Source organism: Ammospiza nelsoni, chromosome 20 (assembly GCF_027579445.1).
Source record: "Ammospiza nelsoni isolate bAmmNel1 chromosome 20, bAmmNel1.pri, whole genome shotgun sequence".
NCBI classification, from domain to species: Eukaryota; Metazoa; Chordata; class Aves; order Passeriformes; family Passerellidae; genus Ammospiza; species Ammospiza nelsoni.
Window position 1 is genome coordinate 8324139 of NC_080652.1, and position 19576 is coordinate 8343714.

The following is a 19576-nucleotide window of genomic DNA, read 5'->3' on the forward strand; positions in this document are numbered from 1 at the left end:
AGGTGTTTCTTTAGGATAGAAAACTTTATTAACAAACATACAACTGTTTTTTTAGTACAATGAGGCTGGGAAACCGTGGCCTGGGACAGTGACAGACCCTGGAGCCCCAGTGCCAGGAGAGCTGCCTTGCCCTCAGTTTAACCCAGCTTTTTTCAAGTCCTCTGGCAGAACTCGGCCCTTCTTCCGGGCCCTGGCTTTTTTCTTCTCTATCCTCTCCTTCTTCTTCTTCTGGATGTTCTTCTTGCGCTTGTCTTGCCGCTGCTGCATCTTCTCCACCACCCTCACAGTCCGTTCCTCCCACTGCCTCTTGCGCTGCGCTCGCCGCTTCTCCTTGCGCTTCAGGGCCTCCTTCAGACGCTCCTCATCGTCACGGATCTTCACCCCTTCTGCCTTATACAGGGCATTTGTCCATTTTATCTTGGTCTCCAGCTCCTGAGCTTTCTTCTCATCCTTCTCCTTGAGCTCCTCCAGTTTATTCTTCCTGGTCTCCAGCCTGCTCAGCAGCTGCTTGTAGTTCTTGCCTGTCAGAGGAGTGATATTGCCTTTCACTGCTTTCCTCTTCTCTTTCTTCTTCTGGACCTTGTTTAACTCGTTCTCTTCATGAACTTTAACCCTGTTGAAGACAATGTCAGCTTTGCTCTCCTCCTTTTTGCTCTCCGGCTCTGCTGGTACCTCCTCAGTCTCTTTCTTCTCCATTTTTGCCTTCATCTTCAACTCCTTTCGCCGGCGTTTCTTTCTCTCTCTCTCATACTTCCTTCGCTGCCTCTTCTCCAGCACTGCAGGGGTTAACTCCTTGGCATTATCCTAAGGAGGAGGATGGACATGAATGAGAAGTCCTAAAGGGTTAAAGGAGAAGAAAAATTGGGCTGTGCCCCAGTTCCTGATTTCAAACTCCTCCTCAGAAGCACCACCTGTGATGTGAAGCAGTGACTCAGCCATTAGAGACACTAAACACAGTAACAACATTTCAAACCCCAAACACAGTAACAACATTTCAATCCCTCAGCTTTCCCTCAACAGCCTGTAGCTGTTCCCTTGAAGGCTCTCACTACTTTGCTTTTTCCTAAAAATCACCAAAAGCATGTTCTCTTTGAAGCTGACCCCATCTTTTCTCACAGGTTTTTCCACAGAACACACACAGGTCACCTGGCAATCCCTACAGGCAATTTTTTATGAGCTGGAATCAGCTCAAACCCAGTGAGATCCTGTCCCACGTCCTGGGAGGCTGGGGAGGATTTCAGGTGCACAAACACACACATGGATACACATTCTGAGTCCCCATACCTGTCCAGAAGCCTTTTTAATCTTCTCATGGAGTCTCTGACGCAACAGGCTGAGTGCAGAAACAGAAGGGGAACTCAGTTCACTTTTACTTCCTGAAAATGAGAGGGAGAAAATAAAAATACTTAAAAAGCAGCACCAGCTAAACAGTAGCACTTTCTCCGGCTTTGGGAAAAACTCTGGGAACTCTTTAGATGCTGTGAATGGAACGGAATATCCAAACAAACCCAGAGTTTCTATTTCATTGGTTTCTTTAGAATTTCCCCTTTCATCATTCAACACTGCCAGCAGTGGCCTGGCATGCCCTGGGGCTGCCTGGCAAGCCAAAGACAAGTACCAGGCTTGTGGAACAGAGAGGCTCAGGACATCTTTTCTCTGTGATCTGGCTTTTCATTGTCATAAAGGAAAGCTGAGCTGGCAGGACAGGGACTGCATCCACGGGTAATTCCCAAAGTTACTCACATGCACAAAACCTCTGCAGTTCAGTTAAACACCGTTTCCAGAGAGCCACCCAGTGGTGATGCCACAAATTCCTGTCCATAGGCAAAAGCTTCTGGGGCACGTGAAATAAGCAAAGATGTTCCCAATTTAAGCTTTCCAAACTAGACTGGTGTGAAGGAAGAAAAGCAGCCGGCTCAGCCCAGGCCATGGCAAAGCTGAAATTCTTACCTGTAGCCAAACTCTCCTTTCTGTTCTGTGTGCCATCTTGTGGTGATGATTTGTTGGCTTGAGGGGCTGCTTTCTGTCCTGGAGTGGGTTTACTGGTGTTAGAAACATCCTGTTTGGCTGAAGGAGCATTCTTCTTCTCAGTTTGCTTCCTGGGCTTCTTTTTCTTCTGTTTTTTCACCTGTCTGCCATCCTCGGGCTGGCCTGGCTTAGACACTAGAACGCAAAAACAAATTACACAAAATAGGACAATGTCACATTTCCACTCATAACATTCAGTTATTACTGAACATTAATGTTCCAGCATTGCAATGGCATAGCTAAATGTTCAAGAATTATGTTCTAGGATTTATTTAATTAGATCAAACATCCTGTAAAACCCCAGCTCTCCACATCCATCACCGCAGTGAATGGAGATCACTGATTTCCAGGGCTCCCGGTGGACAACGTGTTCGGGAGTTCCCTGCTTGAGCAGATTGGTTTTTTTGTTAGAAACCGGCACAATCCCGGGCCAAGCCCCCCGTGGGGTCACGGCTGTCGCGCCCAGCCTCCCACAAACCGGCCGGAGAGGACAGAACCGAAGCGTTGCAGTTCCAGTACCAAATTTCCTCTTCCGCGACTCCGGGGCGTGCTGCACGCCGGCCCTCCTGGCCAAGCCCTGCAGGTAGGAGTCCTGGGCGGCCAGGCTGGCCATTGCCGCCCCGGGTGCCCGAGCTGCCCGGGACAGCGTGGGGACAGCGTGGGGACACGGCGCTCTCCTCGTGGAGCCCCGGCAGGCAGGAAGTGATGGAGCGAGCGCGCCGGCCGGGAAGTGACGGCAGCGCCGGGCGCACGGAGCGGCCGCGCCGGAGCCGCCCCCGCCGGGGCTCGGCACGGACCGACGGCGTCCGTCTGTCACACCAGGGATGCTCCGGGCTCTCCTGAGGGACTGCCACCTGTTGTATTGCACTAAAACGGATCTTACAGCGACCCCCGTGCCTTCCAGACACCTCCCCAGAGTCCCGCAGGCAGCCCCGGTTCGCCTCCTCCGCACTTCCCAAACCTTTCTTTGCCAAACCTCCCTTTATTGGAATACAAAACCCTGCACCGGGGTAAGGTCCCAAAGCACGGGCGAGTTTCGTGATGGTTTCTGCAGCCCCTGCAGGGAGCTCGTCCCCTCCTCTCGCATGTGCACGCTCATATTGCGACATTTTCATAAAGCCTCGAGGCTGAAAACACACGCCTTAAAAATTATACAAAACAGGCAGTTTTATTAAATCACCTAGTTACAAAAATAAATGGAATGGAAGAAAAAGAAACCGAAAAATAATAGCAAAAATTCACATCCTAAGAAATGAGACGTTACAGCAGAAAGCCGGGGAAGCTCAGCTCAGTTGTTGGAATGCCCTGGTGGCTCTGTGGTGCCGTGACACCGAGCTGTGGTGCCACTGTTCAGGTCAGTGGCATCTCCCTTTCAGCTGCACAGCTCGAGCCAAGGCAGGGCCACCCCCACAGGAAAGGACAGGAGATGTGCTGAGCTGCTGAACAGCTGCAGACCAAGCACCAAATGTGTTTCTTTGGAAGGAAACTGAGAGTAACCGAGTATTCCTCACTGCTCTCAAGATTTTGTCATTAGACAAAACCAAAAGCCAGCATAAACAGTGGCTCCATGTTAGCTCAGACTATATCAACAGGAATTTCTGTGTAAACACTGGGGAAGGAATCGACTGACTAAAGCATGACACTGCTTCTCTTTGTGGCTTTGAGCAAGTGGTGTCATTGATCCCTCAGTTTGATCCCTGCTTTCTTCTTCTAGAGGGGAACATTGTCCTCCCATAAGGGTCTCCTGGGATCTTCCTTCCAAATCAAGAGTTCAAGTTTGTAAAGCATTTTGACAGTGAAGACTGTTGTGTAAAAATATTATAAGACTCTTTACAGTAGACCAGAGGTTGTCAGATGCTATCCTGAGAGAGCTTTAAAGCAGCCAGAACCTTGGGAAGCAGAGTAAAAACCCCAACACGCTCACTGCCCCCACATTTGGCTCAAGTTTATCCCAAAGAAATTCAACTCCCAACACTCACATGGAAACAAACTTCTAAGACTTCTAATGAACTCTACACATAACTATCACATTAAAGCAAACCCGACTCTAATTTGTTCTAATGAGATTCACTTTGTGTCTACACAACTCTATCTCTTATGGACAGCAACACTCCTGGCAAGGTCCTGGCGTGGAGGAAGCACTGCAGCCATGCAGGGAGCGCCAGCACAGCTCCAGTGCCTCCTCCCGGCAGCAGGAGCGGCTTGCTCAGCACGGCACAGCAGGAGGAAGACTTCCAGCAGCGCGGGGCCATGCCCGGGTGAGCCGCGGATCCTGTTCGGGAATGCTCGGCGGGGCCATCCCCGGTGAACCGCGGCCGGCAGCAGCGGATCCTCCTCAGGAATGCTCGGCGGGGCCATCCCCGGTGAACCGCGGCCGGCAGCAGCGGATCCTCCTCAGGAATGCTCGGCGGGGCCCGCCCCGTGCCCGTTGACGTGCGGGTGCGAAGGGGTGGAACTCTGCGAGGTGACAACGCTCTGCTCGGCTGTGGCGGCTGCCAGAGGCATCGAGAGGCTCTCGGGGGACAGCGTGGCCAAGTCTTGTCTCCAGTAGGCTTCGCACAGTGGGAGATCATTGCTGTCACACAGACTGTAGCTTTCCAGAACAAACAACCCCAGTGAGGAGAGAGCAGGTGTGGTGATAGAGGAGGGGAAGGATGGAAAGGGTGGAGGGAGCAAGACAGAAGCAAAGCATTAAGAAAATGGCAAAAAAATGCTGGATGTAAGGTCTGTGTTCATGAAATCATCCTAAGTCGTGTGACATTGACTTTCCCTAAGACACCCCCCCTAAGGGGTGGTCCTAAAATCTTTTGGGCCTGGTGAGCATTGGGGCAATTTTAGAGAAGAACTGTGGCTACAAAATAAAACAGAGGCTCAATTCTAATTCAATTCTCAGACACTCCTAGTCTCTGAAAAGATCTGAGCTGAAGTCCTGGCACCCCCAAATGTGCAATTTCTGCTACTGATGAGTGAGACATGGACCTTACCCACAATTATTTTACTTGGAATTAGACTGCAACCTATGTGAGGAAAAAATATAAATCCTGCTTTAAATTTTACTTCAGCAAAAAAACCCTGCCACAATTGTTTTGGGGCCTGTCCCTGTCACAATGAAGAAGAACCCTATTTGCACCCCTGCCCTTTCAAGAAAGTGCTCCACAGGTTTGGATCTTCCATTGAAGCTTCCCAGTTTGATTATAAAATACTGAGAGCTCCTGCCTTTTCCCAAAGAGCCTGAGCTAACAGTGCTTCTAAAAGCAGCTGGCTGGACTCCAACATTGGATGGACCAGCACTGTGGGAAAATAAGGTTTTTAAACAACTGGTTAATTCTTGCCCATACTCTGAGGAAAACAAAATGTGGAAGGGCCAAAACTAAAAAGAAACATGGAAGGAACTGGAACAAAACCAACACAAATCCCAAAGAGAAGAGCTGCACACACAAGAGATACCCAAGACAAAGGGAGTGCTGGAGCAGAAAGCATTCAGAGAAAAACAAACCCAGGGGGTCAAGTGATTTTGTTGTTGCAGCTTTATTTACATTTGTCATGTATGGACTGATGCTTAGGGAAATATTTTAAGTATAGAAATATGAGACAGTTCATATTGCACAAACATGAAACATGTGAGATTTAACCCCACACTGAGGACAGCTCCTGTGGTCTCAGAGGAGGGAGCAATGGAACACAAATGCAGCTCTGGGGGTTAGGATGAGAGAGGGCAAGCTGGACTTGCAGTCACCACTTTGGGGCACAAGCACACAGAGCACCAGGGGCAAGCTGAGCTCTTTCCTGGCAGCCTCACCCAGCTGGCTTTGCAGGAGTGAGAAGGCAGTGGGTACAGGTTTTATATCTGGGGCTTCTGTAAAATCCCTTGGAAGATCAGTCCCCAACACTGGATCTGGGCTCCAGGACTGAACCAGAACTACAATTTCTGCTCTGTCACAGACCTCAGGCCACGATTTCCCAGGAGAACCTGACCACAGCACCCACACCTCATGGCAGGGAGCTGCTAACCATGTTCCAGCTGTGTCAGAAGTGTGACTGCTTCTCCTGCTGCCCCAGTTAGAACAGGTGCAGAGCCCAAGCTCCACTCTCAGCTAACACTGCTCAGAAGTCAGGCTCAGTGAGCAGCTCTGCACAGCCCAGCTGCTCTGTCCTGGGAGGGCTCCTCAGGGCATGGAAGGGACTTCACTACTACCATGAGGCTCCCAGCCAGTCTGAGGGCAGAGGGACACTCCAGAACTTGATCACAGGGCAGGAAAACAAAGACTCCTTCAGGACAATCTTCTTGGGTCTAGTTTCAAAAGGCCCATGTGCACACAAAAAGCCTGGCAAACACCTGACCCTACAACTGACCAGGCATCCTAGGACAGCAAGGAACTCCCCTTGGGGGCAAACAGGCTGTTGTGCTGACAGCCACTGAAACATGGCTGTGACATAACAGAAACCCTTCCCCCACATTAGACAAGATTTCATTAAAAATATTGTAGTATTCTAATTACAAAAGGACTTTGAATAAATCACTGTTTCTGTATTTACACAGACATGATTTCTTTGGTGCAGAAAAAGACAGGAAAGAGCACAGGAAGGGAGGAAGCAAATGACCAAGTGCTACATGATAACAAAGTGTCAGATCACAGCTCTGCAGAGCTGCCAGGTTTCCTCACCTCATGACCCATAAGAAAGAGCAGGAAGGCAAATCCATCTGATGCACACCAACATTTGTCAGTTTTGCAGGGTTGGTTTATGCAGCACCTGGGGCCAGGCAGGTGAACAGACCACGCCAGCATGGCCAGAACCCCTCAGTGCAAAAGTGAGAGTGACCAGCACACAGTGGTGGCAGTTTGGGGACACCTGGCACATGTGGGGCACTCTCATCCCACACCACACCCCTCTGGATAAGCTCATTGCTATGTCATGGACCTATCAGCACCCACACAGGTGCTTGGGTTTGTGATCATCACAACCTCCTCAAAAAACTGAATACAGTTTGAAAAATAATTCTAAGTTTTTACCTCTAAGCTGTGTAATATTATTATCTTTTTACTCTTAAAATACATATATTACTCATAAACAATGGCCTTACTTTCAAAGATATTGAGCAATTTAGTTGACTTTGCTGGGGTTATAGGCATTCAGCATTCTTAGAAAAATGGAAAAGGCAAACATAGAAAACCTGGTTAGTAAAATTTTAAGTAAGATTTTTTAAAGGTAAGTGTTTGTTTAATATTCCTAGAATTATTGCACTGACTTCACTCAGCTTGGAAAGTGCAGCCAAAATAACCAGGTTTACATTTGTTTTCTTCTGCTTTCATTTACTGCATCATTAACTAGAAGTGCTGGAGTGCATGACAAAAAAAATAAAGTGTCTGAATTCTCTAAAATCTGTTTGCTAAATAAGAAGCTTTTAAAAATATTAAAAATCCCACAAACAAACCAGTAATAAATCATTCCTTAGAAAATCCTATCACAATACTTCATAATTCAACGAAACTGAGCAAGTCTTTTTTTCTCCTTGCAAATGTTGCCCCCAGCAGGACTGGAGGCAGCTGGGGGCAGTGGGCTGGGAAGGAAAAGGCACAATGTGTGACCAGGTCACTTGTGAAAGGACTCACCAGCAAGGTGAGGTGACACCAGCTGACATCAGGACCCAGCTCAGCAGGGAGAGAGCCAGAGGCTCCTTCAGAGGGATTCCCCCAAGGAAATTCATCTTCTTTTCTAATGATTACAACAGAAGCCTAAAGAAATTACCTATCAAACCTCCTTCACCAGGATATTTAAACCCTGGAGGCTATCTACAAGGAAAAGGCAGCTGTTTTAGTTGAAGAAAAATAGTTTGACCTAATTAAAAGTAGGACTAAAAATTTTTGGGGAACATTCTCAACACCTATACTCTCAGGGCTATTTGATGGTCTGGACTAAGTACCCCAAAAAGGCCTGGAGTTGTAAGGCAGAGTCCACTGCCCTATTTGTACCTGGAAGAGTAATATTCTTCTTCTAGCTCGTACAGGTCAATGGAGATCTCATCCCTCAGGGCAATCAGCTTCTTGTCACACTCCTCCTGCAGGCTCCTGAGCTGCTGGTTGCGCTGGTTGATGGCCTCGTTCACAGAGGGGAAATCGTTGAGGATCAGGAACTGCTTCAGGTCAGACACGAGTTTCATCAGGGACTCGCCAGCTCGGACCTTGCAGCAGCGAGAAAAATCACACAGCAGAGCAGATCAGAACACACATCACAACTTTGCTGCAGTTCCGAGATCTCCCAAGTTGCTCCTTCAGCCCAAACTCCCACAACATGAGAATTCTGACCTAGCTTGAAGTTACTCTCCTGGCAGCAGTCCTTGGGAGTGTTATAAAGACCCAAAAATGAACCCAACAGCCCGTGCAGGATGTGCTGCCCACAGGTCTGACCAGTACAGTGCTACTCACGATATTTGCAGCTCTGACGTGCATCTCGTAGTTATCTTGTTCACCCTGGGTTGCTCGAGACACTTGAGTTTCATCCTCGATCTAAAGAGAAAAGTACACAAATCTACCTCTACATACTTAAAATTCAAATAGATAATTATATGTTATAAGGTACAATGTCTGGGAATATATACGTGGATAGGTGTGTGGATTTCCTATAGATGTGAATATGTGTGTGAATTTCCTATAGATGTGGAAATGCATGAGAATCTCCTATAGATGTGAAATGAGATCACACATTATGTATATGAAATTTACATCCATATGTGAATTACAATTCAATTCACACACTGTTCAAGGTCAGGTTGAACAGGGCTTGGAGCAACTTCGAGAGGCCTGAAGGCTTCTCTGCCCACTGTAGGGAGTGGAACAAGATAATCTTTAAGGTCCCTTTAAAGCCTTTAACATTCGGGGATTCTACGAAAGGTTCTCCCCTCACAGCCCCTTCTACCCCGCGTACCCCCGCCCTTCTCCGCTTAGCACCCGGGGTGCTCAGGCCCACCTTGGCCGTCTTGATGATCTCGGTGAAGTTGTCCATGATGGATTTGACATCGTCCTTGAGGCGTTTGTTGTAGGACTGCAGCAGGGTCTCCTTGCTCTGCGGCAGCACCCGGGGCTGCGCCATGGCCGCGCCCTCCCCTCACGGCCCCGGCCCGGCCCGGCCCCGCCCTCCCGCGCTCTCGCGAGATCTCGCGCGCCGTAGATATCTCCCGGCATGCCTCGCTCCGCCTTTCTCTCCCTCCGCCCAAGATGGTGAGTGATGGCGGCGGCGCGGAGGGCCGGGGCCATCCGTCGCCATCGGGGGTCATCCGCCGCCGGTGATGGGTCGTAGTAGCGTCGCGACGGTGCTCGGCTGGCGGGGGAGGCGGTGGAGCGGCGTTTTGTGCCCGGTTTGCGGTGATGGGGGAAGGCCGCGGATGGGCCTGGCAGCCTGGGCCCGGAACCTGCGGCTGCTGCCGGCTCGGGCAGCCCGGTCGGGCCGCGGGGCCTTCCCGGGGTAGGTCGGGTTCCGGTGATCACTAACGTGTGGGGATATCTCGGCTGCTCTCGGGGAAGTGATCACGCTCGCTTTAATCCTGTCCCTCTCAGCGTGGTTTATAAACCTTGTAAGTGCAAAGCACAGGATTTCCTCTTTCTGGGAGAGCATGGGAGACCGCCGGCCTGGTGAAATGCCTGGGAAAACAAATGCATTTCCAGGGTAGGTTGGTAATTTCCAAGCACACAAGTTTTGGAGGCAAAAGAAGACAGAGTGTGTTTCTTTCTTGCAGCCGAAAGGGAAGAAGGCCAAGGGCAAGAAGGTGGCACCGGCCCCTGCTGTAGTCAAGAAGCAGGAGGCCAAGAAGGTTGTCAATCCCCTCTTTGAGAAGAGGCCCAAGAACTTTGGTATCGGTGAGTAAGTGGATATTTGGGATAGTTCCTTCCCTGGCTTTTTTCTTGTTCATTGAACAGATGAAGTTATAAACGTTAAAAACCACTGCAGACTTTGTGCAGTGCTGTTCTTGTGCAAGGCGCAGATGATGTGAAAGAATATTTGCTATCTGAGTGGTCGTGCTGACACATTACCACCAAGATCACTGATGCTCCTGTGCCTTTGCCGTGCTGCTGCTCTGGGTTTGGGGCAGCCCTGAGCTAAAGGCTGTGTTTTTTTAGGACAGGATATCCAGCCCAAGCGTGACCTCACTCGGTTTGTGAAATGGCCACGCTACATTCGGCTGCAGCGCCAGAGGTCCATCCTCTACAAACGCCTCAAGGTTCCTCCTGCCATCAACCAGTTCACCCAGGCCTTGGACCGCCAGACAGGTGAGGATGTGCCCCACAAGGCTCTCTTGGCTTGGGCTGTAAATGGGATGTGCCTCAGAAAAGGGCAAAGAAACCAAAATGAGCCTTAACAGAGCTAAGCTGGGCTGTGTCTGTGGAAGTGTTTTAGGGAGGCTTTAACAGTGATCAGAGTGCTGTCAAAATCAATTTGCTGGCTTAAATCTTGGATTGCTGCTGTGTACCCTGAAAAGGGATTTAGAAAATACCAAAGCTCTATTTACTGACCCAACCCTGCATTACATCTAAACTGTGATTCCATTCTTCCATCTTGATGGAGAGCTACCCAGGGTGGTATAAACAGATTGCTTGAGACATCTGTGGAAATGCAGGTTTTGGGGGAAAACTGGCACTGAAGGAAGAAGGGATTTAGGGGTCTTCTGTGAATGCAAAAAACTTTGGACCTGTGTAGCATAATTCTTCCTCATAGATGCTCCTTGCATTAAAAGAGCCATGCACCACCTCTAACCATAATTGCTGTGGCATTTCCTCATCCAGACACTCAGGGAGCTCTCAGTGCCATCAGAGCTGCATGCAAACAGGGGCTCTCAGGGTGCTCTTCTCTTGGGCTGTGCAGATGATGATCACTTTTTGCTGTGAAAAAAAATGTGATGACAACCACCAAGATCGCTGATGCACTGCAGTGTTTTTTAAAAAGAATGCTTAGATTTTCAGGTCATGCAACTAATTAGTAGGTGTTATCTTCCAGCCACACAGCTTCTGAAGCTGGCACACAAATACAGGCCTGAAAATAAGCAAGAGAAGAAGCAGAGGCTGCTGGCTCGGGCTGAGCAGAAAGCTGCAGGAAAGGGAGATGCTCCAACCAAGCGGCCGCCCGTCCTCCGAGCAGGTAACTTTGTACCTGAGCTGGGGGAACATGGCAGTGTGGCACTTCGGGAGAGAGAACTTTTAAACAGTTGGTTCTTCAGCCAGCCTTGGACAAGCTATGGCAATGATGTTATGAATTTCTTCACCTGAGCTCAAAGTGAAGAGCAAAATATACGAGCTTTTTAACCCTGAGCTTTAGCAAATTGTCCGTGAAATGTTTTTGTGCTGCTGATGGTTTTGTAAAGTTTTTGTAACTTCCATAGTGATGCTGTGCTATGGAATCAGAGTTGGCTTGCAAGAAAGCTCTGAAAATGGACTGAGTGGAATCAAACTTATCTACAACTTCTTTTTCAGGTATCAATACTGTCACAACTCTGGTGGAGAACAAGAAAGCTCAGCTTGTCGTTATTGCCCACGATGTAGACCCCATTGAGGTGAGCACGTTACAGGCTGCCTGTGTAACTAGGGTTAGAAATGCTTTTAAGGCAAAAATGGGTTTTAGGACAAATTGCATGAAAGAGAATGCACCAAAAAAAGAAATGCACAAGTGCACATTTGCCTGAACTGGATGCTTGTGCATGTTTGTAGTTGTCCTGCTTGGACAGTCAGGCTGGGCCCTTGCAATGATGTTTTGAATTTCTTCACCTGAAGCAGCAGTGAAGAGCAAAACGAGCTTTTTAACACTGAGCAGTTGGCACAGCCCAGGCTGACAGCCACCACAAAGGGCTGTTCTCCCCCAGTTGCTGAGCTCTCCCTTCCCTTCCAGCTGGTGGTTTTCCTGCCAGCCCTGTGCCGCAAGATGGGGGTCCCCTACTGCATCATCAAGGGCAAAGCCAGGCTGGGCAGGCTGGTCCACAGGAAGACCTGCACCTCTGTGGCCTTCACCCAGGTTAACCCGTAAGTGTTTTGGAGCTCACTTGATTTGTCTTGTGGAGAAAGCAAACTGCCCTAAACAGGTGCTAGGCAGGTGGGTAGCAAACTTGGGTCTCTCTGAAATGGTAAAATATAAATGCCACCTCTGTAGTGTCTGATAAAAATGTCTCTATCAAATCCTGAAGGTGCAGGTTATTTTGGTTTACCAAAAGGGTGGTTACTCTAAAATCCCAGCAGTGCAGATTGAGTGTTAACCCTTTGTAAGTGATGCTTTTGCTTAACCTGGAAAATTGGTTGTCTGTTGAGGCTCTCAAATTCTATGGCAAAATAGTTATTGAAAATGTTAAATTAAGGCTCTAAAGGAACTAAAACTGTCATCAACAGGGAGGATAAGGGAGCCCTTGCAAAGCTGGTGGAGGCTGTAAAGACCAACTACAATGACAGATATGATGAGGTAAGATTCTGTGTGCTGCTGGCCTTGTCTTTGTACACTGTTAACATTCCCAGAAGGGAGAAACGGGACATGGTGACATCAGTTTATACTTGGGTGTGTTACAGCTAGGTTTGCTTAGTGTACCCAGATTCTTTACCTGAGGATGGGGTAAAATGTGAAAGCTGTCACCAGGTTAGAAGTAAACAGCAATCCTAGGGCAAAGACTGTAGAGAGGGCAATACTTTCTGCTACCTGAATTCCATATCCCAAATCCAGGAGTTACGGGATAGCTGAATCCAACCTCCCTCATTGGGAAAGACTTAAAACTTTTCTCTTTGCTGCCCCAAAATGTAGTGCAGTGCTTGAAATGTGCAGGATTTTTTAGTTGAAGGAGCTTTTCCCCTTGTGCAGAATTGAGTGCCACAGTGAGAGATGGATGAGGTCTCTAACCTGTTGTCCCTTCCTTGCAGATCCGTCGTCACTGGGGCGGGAATGTCCTGGGTCCAAAATCGGTGGCTCGCATTGCCAAGCTGGAAAAGGCAAAGGCTAAAGAGCTGGCTACAAAGCTGGGCTGAAGATGTACTGCATTGCACCTTGTTCTCTGTACATAATAAACCCCAGCTGTTTCAGTGGTCTCTGTTCATGGGAGTGTTCTAGGCAGGGAGTATTTCTTGCTTTCCATCTGGTGACAGAAACATCTGCACAGAGCTGGTTATTTCTTACCTTGGAGTAACTTTACTCTTGAACACACAGCCCAGCAGCTCAGGCTGCACATGGGATTTTGAAGTTGACTGGGCTGGGCTACTTCTGGCTTTAGGCCTGGCTTGGTTTTGCAAATCTAAATTGGAAATAGCTCTTGATTTCTCCTTACTTAGGACTGGGTTACAGTATGGGTTACACACAGTGGTACAGCCTTCCACACCTGCAGTGCCCCTTGCAGTAAGGGCAGGCTGACGGGGGAAGAATCAGGAGTTTCCTGAGTGCACACTTGGTCTGTGGCACTGTGGATGGAGGCTACCAAGGCTCCAGCTGTGGTAGTTGCTTGTTTTTGCCAGCCCTCATCTTGCAAAGCCACAGGCTGCCTTCCCCGGCTAGACCTGAGTCTCCACAGTACCCTCTAATTCAGCTTTGCTGCTGTTCCATGTAAGATGCATGATGCAAGTCACAAAGCAAAGACCTGAAGGCCTTTATTTATTCTGCTGCAGCTGCTGTGAGCCATTCCTGACTTCAGGAAGGACTACTTGCTGCAAATAGGCCGATTGACAAAATCCTCTGGATTTGTCTTAAGAAAAAAAAAAATGGAGATATTAAAATGTAGTTTGCAGCCAACCCCAATAGAAAAATGTATTTTTGTGATTACTATTGAAGTTCAGTTCTCCCAAGCTCAGCCAAATCACACTGGTGGGAGCTCAGTTTGCAGGGATTGCTTCAAGTCTGTTTGCAGCTTGATAACCTGTTTGCTCAAACTGCTCTGGAATTCCAGGTGCTTCAAGTATTTAGTGATCAGGCTCCTGTCATCCATATGCTCTTGACTGTAGCATGAAGATGTTTCTTCCTTCCCCTCACAGAGGCACCTTCTGTATAAATTTCTTGTACCACAAGAAGGAAGTTGCAGCACACAAGCCGTACCTGTGAGAGAATCACACGTTGGCAACTTTCCAGGGTGGACTGGGCCTCCCTAAGACAGCTGCAATAACCAAATCAAACCACCTGGCACAAGCTGTTTAGGTTAAAACTGGCCTTTTGTACCTCAAGGGCTCCTCCAGAGGAGCCTGGGCCTGTCCCCCAGGTGGGCTGGCCCCTTACCAGGTGACAATGTACTGCATGTTCTGGGGTTGGTTCCTTACCAGGTGACAATGTACTGATGTGCTGGGGTTGGTTCCTTACCAGGTGACAATGTACTGCATGTGCTGGGGTTGGTTCCTTACCAGGTGACAATGTACTGCATGTGCTGGGGTTGGTTCCTTACCAGGTGACAATGTACTGCATGTGCTCGTTCCTCAGGCTCACCCTGGTCTGGCCCCCGATGGGTCCCCCTGGGACTGTGCTTTCTGTGGGGACAACACAGCCAAGGTAAATCCTTACCTGCACAGTGTGGAGCTGCACTTTGTTTAAGAAGGGAAGAAGGTGATCCATCTGGTGGATACCCTGCTCTCCCTCAGGCAGTGGTGGTCCCAAGTTCACAATCCCAGAATGGTTTGGGTTGGAAAGGACATAAAGCTTATCTCATTCTACCCCCTGCCATGGGCAGGGATACCTTCCTCTATCCCAGGTTGCTCCAAGCCCTGTCCAGCCTGGCCTGGGACACTTCCAGGGATCCAGGGGCAGCCAGAGCTGCTCTGGGCACCCTGTGCAGGGCCTGCCCACTCTCCCAGGAAAGAATTCTTTCCCAATATCCCATCCAACCCTGCCCTCCGGCAGTTTGAAGTCACACCCTTTGCCCTATCTTTGATGCTCCTGACAAAAGTCCTCCAGCTCTCTCATAGGCTCCCTGTCACCTTCAACAGAGTGGGCTGGCAGAGCACAGGGAGAGAACTGAGGGCAAAGGGAGGGAGAGTGATGTAAATTGGATGTGGGGCTGGGCCCCTCTGTGACTTACTGAAATCTGCATCGATGAAGATGGGCTCAGCACCGGTCACCTTGGCCATGGCCTCCAGGTCCCGGTAGTGCCAGCGGTTTTGTTCAATGTTGTTTTCAGGCACAAAGGGTTTCCTTTTTTCTGTTAATCTCACCACCCCTGTGAGATTAATCTCATCTTCAATCTGAGGAGCAGTGCAGAAAGAAAAAAGCAATGTTTCAAGATTGATTTCATATTCTGACACATCAAGTCCTGTCAGGAAAATGAGGCACTTGAAGGGTCTAAGCATAAATGAAGTGGTTGTTCCCGGCAGTGGGGCAGTGCTGTAACACAGCAGGGAAAAAAGCAGAACAACAGCTCCTTGTTTGTAAAACACGTTATTTACTTAACAAAAAGGTGGGAATTAAAGGTTTGTTGTCTTTGAAAATTGCAATGACTAATTAAATCACCTCCCATGATGCTGAACATAGCTCCCGCCTTTCTGGATTGGTGAGTGGTGCCTCTGGGTAACCAAGGGGCACAAAGTAACACCCCCCATTCCCTGGATCCCCCTTACCTGTCCCTTCAGCCTGGTCTCTGGTTTCAATTTATTCTTGGGCACGAATCCTCGGTTGACTAAGATCGTGACCCTAGAGTTACATAAAGAAGCACTGCTCAGGAGTGGAAGGGAATTTATTCCTGCTGCTGCTAGAACTAAAGACCAAAGAAAGAAGCAACCCACGTGTTAGTTGCCACTTCTGCTGTCACCTGAATGCACATTATAAAGGAATTTAAATACAATTTCAATTGGAGCCTCAGTGATGTCACAGACTGAGAGATACCTTTTAAGGCAGGGAAATATGGGTTGGATATTAGGAAGAAGTTTTTTGCAGAAAGGGTGATAAAGTTCTGTAATGGTCTGTGCCTGGGGAGGTGGTGGAGTTACCATCCCTGGATGTGTTTAAGAAAAGACTGGATGTGGAATTGGGTGCTGTTGCAGACATCTTTTCATTAAAATACTTTCATTAGGATTTTTCTTGCTGAGAAGTTGAGAAGTTTTAGCAACAAAATGTAAACAATGGTTATCTGCTGCTGTGGAATGCAACAGGTCCATCTGTGACTGGCCCATCTTGGATGTTTATAATTAATGGCCAATCAAGGCTGAGCTATCTCAGAGTCCGAGACAGCTAGCTTTTGTTACCATTCTTTTCCTTCCTATTCTATTCTTAGCTAGCCATCTGAGAGGAAACCTTTCCTTCTATTTCTTTTTAGTACAGTTATAATGTAATATATATATTGTAAAATAATAAATCAAGCCTTCTGAACATGGAGTCAGCATTCTTGTCTCTTCCCTCACCTGAAGACCCCTGTGACCACTGTCACAGGGTGCCATGGTTTAGTTGAGGTGTTGGGGCTGGGTTGAACTTGATGATCTTTAGCGATTCTGTCAATTCTGTGAGTGATAGATACAAACCCAACCACCAGGATTCAGATTTTCCAAGGAGAAGTGCGTGCCCCCATGGAGCAGGGCCCTCCTGGACTCACCCCAGCTCTGTGCAGTAGAAGGGGGTGATGACGTTGGCTCCGTTCTCCGGGTGGGACGAGATCCTGCCGGCCTCGCGCGCCTCGCGCTGGGGGTCCAGCAGGGAGCGGGGCAGCAGGTACAGCTCCTTGGAGTGGTCAAAGTGCCCCCGCACCCGCACGGGTCTGTACTCCAACTCCTTCAGCTCCATGGGGCTGCAAGGAACAAGAAAAAAACAAAATCATGGCTATGCTAGGTGAGTTCAATCAGGAGATTTTATTGCGGGATTCTCCTTTTCCCTAATGGTTCACTCTGATGGAGCCTGTTGTGTAGTAGATAGGGTCAGGCGTTCGGAAAATCTCGCGATGTTACGGAAAGCAGTAGAGTCCCTCTCCCCCTAACTCCTAGTGATAAAGGATCACCCAAGAATGTAGTCCCCCCTAACATTAGTAACTTTCTACTCCTTACTAACCAATTACAGTAAAGTAAGACCCCCTGACGTAGGGAAAAAACTTTCCCAGTATAAAACCCGACGAGACGGGACAATAAAGGTCTTGAACCGTCCACCATACTGGTGTCTGCGTGCGTTCTTGGCCCGAGTGACCCTGGGGAGTGGGTCGCCGTGCCGTCTCCTCAGAACCAGGTCGCCTCACCTTGCATCGGAAGGCAACACTGTTGGCAAACAGAGGCAGAACACAAACTCATGGAATATGGCTTAATGTATTTCAGCTGTCCCAGAGATGATAGAGATGATCAAGAGCATCCAGGGAGAAGTTTTCCACAATATCTGCAACCCAGGTATCACAGAGCAGGTGGACTCACTGCCCGTGCATCCAGCCATGGCAAGTGTTTCTTTTCCATCCCACACCATGAAATCCAACAACTGAGCCCTTCTGAGAATTGTGCCAGGTGACCAAGTGGCCTTAAAAATCTCTCTCACATCTGGCACAACTGCTCCACATGTCCTGCTGCTGCTCCAAGACTCCCTGGTGCAGTAATAATTCCTTTGGGACACCACAGACACCCAAGTCCTCTTTCCCCAGTGAGATTAAAAATGCCATGAATTACATCCCACATTCTCCTGAACAGAGATTCATCCTTCCCCAAGCATTTAGAGTATCCCACAGGAAAGAACTGACATATCCTTTTACTAAAAATAAATAAATTATCAGGATGTCTTTCTAATTTGCTGGTACATCCCAATTTCCATTGCATCCCTTCATTTTCATGCAGGTCAGTTCAGCACAAGCTCATTAGTGCACAGTCCATATCTAATATTCCCAATCAGTGCTCTGTGGACAACAAACCATCCCTGCTTTCATACTCTAATGTCAGAGGGATGGGATCTGCTCTGGTTCTTGATGCCAGCTGTGCAATCAAATCTAATTTCCACTTGCGCCGCTGAACCTGGAAATAAACAAACACAAAAGAAACTCCTTAGGGTAGAACAGAGCAATGTGACAACCCCAGCAAGCCTTAAAACCTTGGTCATAATTTTATCATCAGACCTTGCCTAAATCAGGGTAATTGGAGACATGAATTGAATTTGAGGAAATATTTATACTAAATTAAAAGTGTAAAAAACAAAGACTTCCTTTAAAGACTTACGAGTGGACACTTGGAAAACAAAAATGTAAAATAACAGCAAATCTTTAACCTGCCTGTTGTCTGAACTAAATCAAACAGATGGAAAAACTTGACAGTCCTCAAGTGCTCATTTTTTGAAAAAATGAAATATTTGTTTGTACCTGCCATGTGCCGAGACCAAACGTGGTCAGAGGGACAAGGAGAAGGCCCCATTTCAGCAAGGCATCCTCTCCAGATTTGCCAGCAGCTGCTGTAGAACTTTGTGGTCTGCAGAACCTCAAACAAACATCTACAGAAAACCAGAATGAGGAACAGGATTCAGAGAAGAGATGCCAAATTCCTGCAGGAAATATTACATCTTGGTATTAGGGTGAAACAGGGCAGAAGCCCAGGTAAATATTTTCTTACCTTTAGTCTTTTGAATCAGACCAGAACCTCCCTTAGTTAGAGGACATCCAAAAAATGTTCTTCTGATTAAGCACTGTGATGCCTACATGGAATAAGAAAGATCCTTTGTAATGTTGCTGCTTTATAAAACTTCTATTCAAGTGATATTAGAGATTGATGATTGCGTGAAATATTTTTTTATCCACTGATTTAAGTCTCAAATGAGCAACTGCCTGTGAAACATTATGGGTTAGTCTATAATTTAAATTGAATAAGATAAAATTTCTGTTACAGAGCTGCATATAGCAGAGCAAGGAACTTCCATCTATGCTATCAGCAAACACACAACAGCTTAATCTATTCTTGACAAAAACAAGGGCCTACAGGGGATGGGATGAGGGGGCTGAAACAGGGGACAGGAGGAGGGGAACGATGAGGGGACTGGATTGGGAAACGAGAGAAGGGGACTGGATCAGGGGACAGGATAATGGGACACGATCAGGGGACAGGATAATGGGACATGATCAGGGGACAGGATGAGCGAATAGGGTGAAGAGATAGGAGCAAGGGACTGGATCAGGATGAGGGGACAGAATGAGGGAACTGGATCAGGAGACTGGATCAGGGGACAGGACGACTGGACATGATCAGGGGACAGGATCAGGAAAAGAGAGAAAGGGACAGGATGAGGGGACAGGATAATGGGACATGATCAGGGGACAGGATCAGGGAACTGAAACAGGGGACAGGATCAGGAAAAGAGAGAAAGGGACAGGATGAGGGGACAGGATATTGGGACACGATCAGGGGACAGGATAAGGGGACAGGATAATGGGACATGATCGGGGGACAGGATAATGGGACACGATCAGGGGACAGAATAATGGGACACGATCAGGAGACGAGATGAGGGGACGGAATGAAGGACAGGATCAGCGGCTTACCCGTCCCGGTCCCGCTGCCCCGAGGCTCCCCGGGCCCCGCCGCTCCCTCAGCAGCCTGGGCGCCGCTCGCAGCACCAGAGCGGCCATGGCGGCCCCGGCCCGGCCTGGCCCGGCCCCGCTGCCCCCGCCCTGCCCGCG

At 48.4% G+C, this 19576-nt stretch overlaps 4 protein-coding genes and 4 non-coding genes across 10 annotated transcripts; 5 read left to right on the forward strand and 3 right to left on the reverse strand.

Annotated features, from left to right (window-relative positions):
* Nucleotides 1-15: 15 nt before the first annotated feature.
* On the reverse strand, nt 16-3062 carry SURF6 (surfeit 6). The gene is made up of 4 exons (XM_059486206.1): nt 2548-3062; nt 1951-2163; nt 1285-1376; nt 16-804 (listed from the first exon to the last, which is right to left on the reverse strand). Exons 1-4 carry the CDS (start codon nt 2639-2641, stop codon nt 133-135), a joined length of 1071 nt encoding a protein of 356 aa, XP_059342189.1. The 5' UTR covers nt 2642-3062; the 3' UTR covers nt 16-132.
* Nucleotides 3063-3177: 115 nt separating this feature from the next.
* MED22 (mediator complex subunit 22) lies at nt 3178-9158 on the reverse strand. 2 transcript variants are annotated; one of them, XM_059486208.1, is made up of 4 exons: nt 8995-9158; nt 8454-8534; nt 8001-8209; nt 3178-4615 (listed from the first exon to the last, which is right to left on the reverse strand). In XM_059486208.1, exons 1-4 carry the CDS (start codon nt 9115-9117, stop codon nt 4423-4425), a joined length of 606 nt encoding a protein of 201 aa, XP_059342191.1. In that variant the 5' UTR covers nt 9118-9158; the 3' UTR covers nt 3178-4422. The 2 variants fall into 2 exon arrangements, with proteins under 2 accessions (XP_059342191.1, XP_059342190.1); XM_059486207.1 differs by having other exon boundaries at nt 3178-4621.
* Nucleotides 9159-9198: 40 nt separating this feature from the next.
* RPL7A (ribosomal protein L7a) lies at nt 9199-13084 on the forward strand. Its single transcript, XM_059486565.1, has 8 exons — nt 9199-9245; nt 9761-9881; nt 10143-10292; nt 11017-11157; nt 11490-11569; nt 11902-12032; nt 12393-12462; nt 12912-13084. The coding sequence occupies exons 1-8, from the start codon at nt 9243-9245 to the stop codon at nt 13014-13016; spliced, it is 801 nt and encodes a 266-aa protein (XP_059342548.1). The 5' UTR covers nt 9199-9242; the 3' UTR covers nt 13017-13084.
* Nucleotides 10002-10074, forward strand: LOC132082442 (small nucleolar RNA SNORD24). Its single transcript, XR_009419808.1, has one exon. It is a non-coding gene; the product is annotated as a small nucleolar RNA SNORD24 (small nucleolar RNA).
* LOC132082443 (small nucleolar RNA SNORD24) lies at nt 10880-10945 on the forward strand. The gene has a single exon (XR_009419809.1). It is a non-coding gene; the product is annotated as a small nucleolar RNA SNORD24 (small nucleolar RNA).
* On the forward strand, nt 11255-11332 carry LOC132082441 (small nucleolar RNA SNORD36). Its single transcript, XR_009419807.1, has one exon. It is a non-coding gene; the product is annotated as a small nucleolar RNA SNORD36 (small nucleolar RNA).
* LOC132082440 (small nucleolar RNA SNORD36) lies at nt 11754-11827 on the forward strand. The gene has a single exon (XR_009419806.1). It is a non-coding gene; the product is annotated as a small nucleolar RNA SNORD36 (small nucleolar RNA).
* Nucleotides 13085-13603: 519 nt separating the features above from the next.
* LOC132082330 (surfeit locus protein 1) lies at nt 13604-19544 on the reverse strand. 2 transcript variants are annotated; one of them, XM_059486564.1, is made up of 9 exons: nt 19439-19544; nt 18516-18597; nt 18269-18396; nt 17845-17927; nt 16544-16735; nt 15576-15648; nt 15041-15203; nt 14411-14492; nt 13755-14070 (listed from the first exon to the last, which is right to left on the reverse strand). In XM_059486564.1, exons 1-9 carry the CDS (start codon nt 19523-19525, stop codon nt 14004-14006), a joined length of 957 nt encoding a protein of 318 aa, XP_059342547.1. In that variant the 5' UTR covers nt 19526-19544; the 3' UTR covers nt 13755-14003. The 2 variants fall into 2 exon arrangements, with proteins under 2 accessions (XP_059342546.1, XP_059342547.1); XM_059486563.1 differs by lacking the exon at nt 14411-14492 and having other exon boundaries at nt 13604-14070.
* Between the last annotated feature and the right edge of the window lie 32 nt (nt 19545-19576).